This window comes from Fundulus heteroclitus, unplaced genomic scaffold, assembly GCF_011125445.2.
Source record: "Fundulus heteroclitus isolate FHET01 unplaced genomic scaffold, MU-UCD_Fhet_4.1 scaffold_37, whole genome shotgun sequence".
Classification (NCBI taxonomy): domain Eukaryota; kingdom Metazoa; phylum Chordata; class Actinopteri; order Cyprinodontiformes; family Fundulidae; genus Fundulus; species Fundulus heteroclitus.
This window is the reverse complement of record NW_023396781.1, coordinates 3,995,143-3,999,985: the sequence shown is the minus strand read 5'-3', so window position 1 is coordinate 3,999,985 and position 4,843 is coordinate 3,995,143. Positions and strand designations below refer to the sequence as shown.

Genomic DNA, 4,843 nt, shown 5'->3' with positions numbered 1-4,843 from the left:
CATGTCTATTCTATAACTGGGATCCAAACAGGTTTCTGAAATGTTTAGTAAGCTTCCTATATAAAGTTTGAAGTGGCAGTAAAAATTTACTAATTCTGCACAGCCTTGGTGAGCCTTGTCCCAAACGTTGTGTTGTGGTAGCCTCCCAAAGAATAAATCTTTGGGAGAATCAGTAGCTGTGCAGAGTTAATCATTTGAATTTATCTGCAATAATTTCAACATACCATAAACATGTTTCTAGCAGAATCCCCACAATTCTGCTAGAAATCTCACTGAACAGTTTAGTGAAATTCTCCACTACTCTCTATCCTAGACACTTTCATTTCTCCACAGGTATATCATCAGGACCAACTGCCTTTTTACTCTTCATCCATTTCAAAGCCTCACTGACTAAATCCTTATTAATCTTTGCTGCTTTCTGAATTACAATGGTCACTTCTTCTACTCATCATTCTTTCTCATTTTTCTCAATCATCAACTCTTCCCCCTTACTATCACACTTGTTGCACCTGTAAGTACATTTCCATCTCAATTCCTGATCATTCTAATCTGCTAAACACCCTTTCCTTCTCACTTCACCTTCACCATTTCTCTTCCCGTCTACACACAGCTTGAGCCCTGCTCCTAAGCTTCTAGCCTTACCTTTCCAACTGGTCTCCTGAGCACACAGTATGTCCACCTTCCCTCCTCTGCATCATGCAAACTCTCTAACTTTTCCTGTCACAAGTTCCTACTCTCACTCCTAGACTCTTGCTCTTCCTCTTCTTTCTCTGCCTATGGACATGTCTTCCTCCTCTTCTTCTTTGCTGACCAACACTAGCCCAGTTTTCACCAGTACCCCGTTGGTCACCAGATTGGTCAAGACCTGAGTCCTGACCAATCTGGTATATATATTAGTAACTTGCATTGTTATTAATTGTATTATCCCACAATTTCCCCATTTTGGGACAATAAAGGAATTTCATATCTTATCTTGTCATATAAAATTAAGTCATGTCACTTTTATTTGTATAGCACATTTCAGCAGCAAGGCGGTTCAAAGCGCTTTACATCATGGAAACATAAAAACATCATAAACACATTTAAGCAGTCACAGTTTCTGAGATCAGTACCAAATATTCAATTGTATCAAGTGAAAACATCAAAACACATCAAATATGTTGGTCAGTGGTCCCTTTATTATGGTCTGAAAACAGCTCTATTAGCAAAGGTTTTGTGCAGATGCTCTTTCTGACACAACCCTCTGCATTTATCCGGGCTTGGGACCGGCCCAAAAAGGACACAGGACACTGTGGCCCCCTTTGAGGCTGCATTAGTGTGTTAGTTAGCTAAACTAGTAATTATAAAAAGTACAAAAATTCAAATAAAAGCACAAAACTAAATACAAAATCATGTGTTTTTCATTGTTATTTTTTAGAGTTATTTTTTTGTTTTCTTGTTTTCTGTTTTCTAGATTTCCTTGTATTTGTTTTATTTACAGAATGTGACATCTATTTACATATTTACATGAGAACACACTTGGAGTCAGAAATTTGATCAAGTGCTTCTGATAGCCTGGAGGCCTGTTTGCCTACTGGCCTCTATAAGGGGGACGTCTCCTATTTGCGAGTGACTCTCCGTTTTTATGGGGAGCTGCATGTGTGTAGAGGCCTGGCTTTGCATAGAGGCCTGGGTTAACGTACAGGCCTGAATTTGGATGGTGGCCTGCATGTGGGTACAGGCCTGGGTTTGCATTGAAGCCTCTGTTAGTATTCTGTCTCCTGTATTCATGCTGGGGGCGTCTAACATCATGAACAGCCCTCTTTCTTTGAGGCCCTGTTTGCCTGGGGGCCTCTGTTTGTTTGGAGACCTCAGTTTTCATGGAGGCTTTAGTTTGTGTGGCGGCCTCTGTGTGATGAGAGACGTCAGTTTGTGTGGATGCCTCTGTTTGCGAGGAAACTTCAGGATGTTCATTTTTCAAAGCAAGGTTCAACTCTACGGTCAGTTGTCCAACCTGACTCTTCAGAGAATTGATTGTTTCCTGCTGTTCTTTGAAACTCCTCAGCTGATCCTCACATTTGACTCTCAGCTGCTGTTCTGCTACCAAAGCCTTTGCTAACTTCTCACTGTTCAAGGCATTTTTTTCCACCTGCCTCCTAAAAAACTGAAGCTCATTCAGAACGCTCTCATGAACTGTAACTTTGGCAATGCGTGGAAATCTTGATGCACCTGCAGTCTGCAGTGCAGCAAATGTTTCCTGCTTCTCTGCCTTCTCTTCACATTTGAATCTCATGTGATGTTCATGTTCTAAACTTTTTTGCAGTTCTTGGATCTGTTCCAGCTGTGCTTTGCAATCAACCTGAAATTTGATTCTTTGTTCTCTCTCCTGGTGAAGATCAAAAACCTTACCTTGCAGCTCCTGTTTAAGATTGTCCACCTGCTGCGTGAGATCACTGATACGTTTGATTGCCTGTTCAATGTCCAACGAGGGAGGGATCACCGTAACAGCTGAGGCGTGTTGGGGCATCTTGCCCCTCTTATAGTACTGGGGGTGACGAGCCTCAGAGCTTCCAGTGGCCTGGGAATGCCTTGGTTTTCTCTTGTGGTCTTGTGAGTTGGAAGCCACGTAGTAAACTGGGGCCTGGATGTGCGCCCGCTCTGCTTGTTGGCATCGGCCCTGGAAATGCTTAGATTGGTGGTATGAGTGAGGTGCCTGAGAGGAAGTAAAGGCACTGAGGTCTTTCTTTGGTTTTTCTGACCTTGGAGATGGCTGACAAGCTTGCTGGATTACTTCTGAGTTGAGAGACCCAGAGCCACCAGAGGAAGATGAATCCTGCTGACCATCCTCTGAAGGAGGAGTCTCAGATTCAGCTGAGGAACCAGATTCCCCTTGGATCTCTGTACCATCTTCTAGCTGGGTGAGATGCAGCTCTCTGGTACCGTCACTGCCATCTTCGATCGGGAAGATAATTGCATCGTAGTCGACTTGGATGTTGAGGTCAACCATGTCTACCCATGAAAGCGTTTGCTCCATGTCTAACTTTCTGTAAATCAGATATAGTCGCTTCTCTAAAAGGCGTCTGATATCTGAGATCGAATTCTTGCTGTTTAGCTGAGATTCGAACGTGCTCTCTCAAAAGTGTACTGTCGCGATGAAGGTCGGGAACAGTAAATGAAAAACCGGCTCAATTGTAGTTAAGATTCCGTTGATGTGTCAGAGTGACATCAGTGTACTATGACATCAGCTGTGATGTCATCAGCTGTGATGTCATAGTACACTTTGATGCTAAACATTCCAATTGAACATGCTGTGTACAAAATGACAGAGAGCAGAAAACAGAGTAAACTTTATTATGGTTTAAACAATATATTTCTAGGTAATGCCAGTTTGGCTACTTTTTATTTTACTGAGTTTAATAAACCTGTTAAAGAGGGAGCTGAGAACTTTCATGAACTCAATCTTATATTTCTAAAGATCTCATCTCTCTTGAATATTTCAGTTATATAATGAAATTCTAAAGTTTATAAATAAAAGTTACATTTATAAAATATTTTGTTCATGTACTTCATTACCCACAATGCTTAATGAAGTGCGCATGCCCAATGTAATCGTAGAAGTCTGGCTCGGGACTTAACAACCGCTAGGTGGCAGAAGAGACACAGTTCTGATCCAAAGGACCAGAGTTCAGCTCACAATCCAGCAAATTAATAATTTGTCAAATATGTATAGCAATTTCAGATAGTTTAAATAAAACTGGAAATTCATACATTATATAAATAAAAGCTGAGTGTGAGCTGAGAATATTGAAATAAATGATCTGACGACCCCAAAGCGCTTTACACTGGTCAGTCATTCACCCATTCACACCCTGATGGTGGTGAGCTGTGTCAGTAGCCACAGCTGCCCTGGAGCAGACTGACAGGCCGCATAGCACCACATACTTCAGCTAAATCTCACTGCAGAAAACGTGAATAATTTAATGTTAATAAAACTTTAACTGTGAAAGATGTACATATCTCTCAGGCCTTCTTTAGCAGGACCCCTACTCTGACATAAAACACACTATACAGCTCTTAAAAAAAAAAAATCTTTTTCATGTGATCGGACTGAATCAGTTTTGTCTAAACATAGGAATCTAAAAGAAATTGTAACTTGATTCTTTTAGTAAACCATGTAGCTTGCTACAATCTCAAGTTTTGAACAGCCCTAATGTAGCCTCAGTGCAATACTGCTCAGAGGTCAGGTGAACGCTCAGGGAGTTTGCAGCTTGGGTTCTGGGCGTCTCCTCTCTTCCTCCAGACGTTGCATTTCATTTGGAAGCCAACGCTCCAACTTTACTTTCATCTGAAAGGAGGAATCTGAGCTCCAGTCCAGTTCTTCACATCCCCGCCAAGGTAAGACCCTGCTGACATCTCTGGCTCAGGAGTTGCTCAACACTTAGCTAATGTGTGGGATTCGTCTGGAGCTGCAGCTCCACCAAATTCTCCAATGAATATTCCTCGACAACCCTCTCATGGCCTCAGACAGTGAATTTGGAGATTTTATTATCTGTGAGCCATAGTCATCAAAATTACAATTCCATTTGAATCATCCACGTCCAGGGGCCACCAGAGTCAGATTGGAGAGTCTGCACAATGGGGCTGACCTCTGACCCTGCAGCAGATTTTCTATTAATGTAGGCTTTGTATTTTCATATCTCCAGCTGGAAACCTGGTAGGGATTGGTTTGGCTAAATTTCCACATGGGGGATTCATACCAGGGTCCCACATGATAATAGTCCAAACGTGAAGGAAGCTCTTTCATATGTCCTCTTCCACCTTAATGCCACAGTGAATGTCTTTTTACAATTAAACACCACTTTGG

The 4,843-nt window shown here is 41.9% G+C and overlaps 1 protein-coding gene across 1 annotated transcript; it reads right to left on the bottom strand.

Moving 5' to 3' along the window:
* Positions 1-1,404: 1,404 nt before the first annotated feature.
* On the bottom strand, positions 1,405-3,148 carry LOC110366847. Its single transcript, XM_036130692.1, has 2 exons — positions 2,628-3,148; positions 1,405-2,597 (listed from the first exon to the last, which is right to left on the bottom strand). Exons 1-2 carry the CDS (start codon positions 3,011-3,013, stop codon positions 1,571-1,573), a joined length of 1,413 nt encoding a protein of 470 aa, XP_035986585.1. The 5' UTR covers positions 3,014-3,148; the 3' UTR covers positions 1,405-1,570.
* Between the last annotated feature and the right edge of the window lie 1,695 nt (positions 3,149-4,843).

Excerpts from the sequence above, each read along its gene's own strand:
- LOC110366847 (XM_036130692.1), bottom strand. The coding sequence starts at position 3,013 with ATGGAGCAAACGCTTTCATGGGTAGACATGGTTGACCTCAACATCCAA. Across the intron at positions 2,598-2,627 it reads CAACAAGCAGAGCGGGCGCA|CAACTCACAAGACCACAAGA; the intron begins CATCCAGGCCCC and ends CTACGTGGCTTC.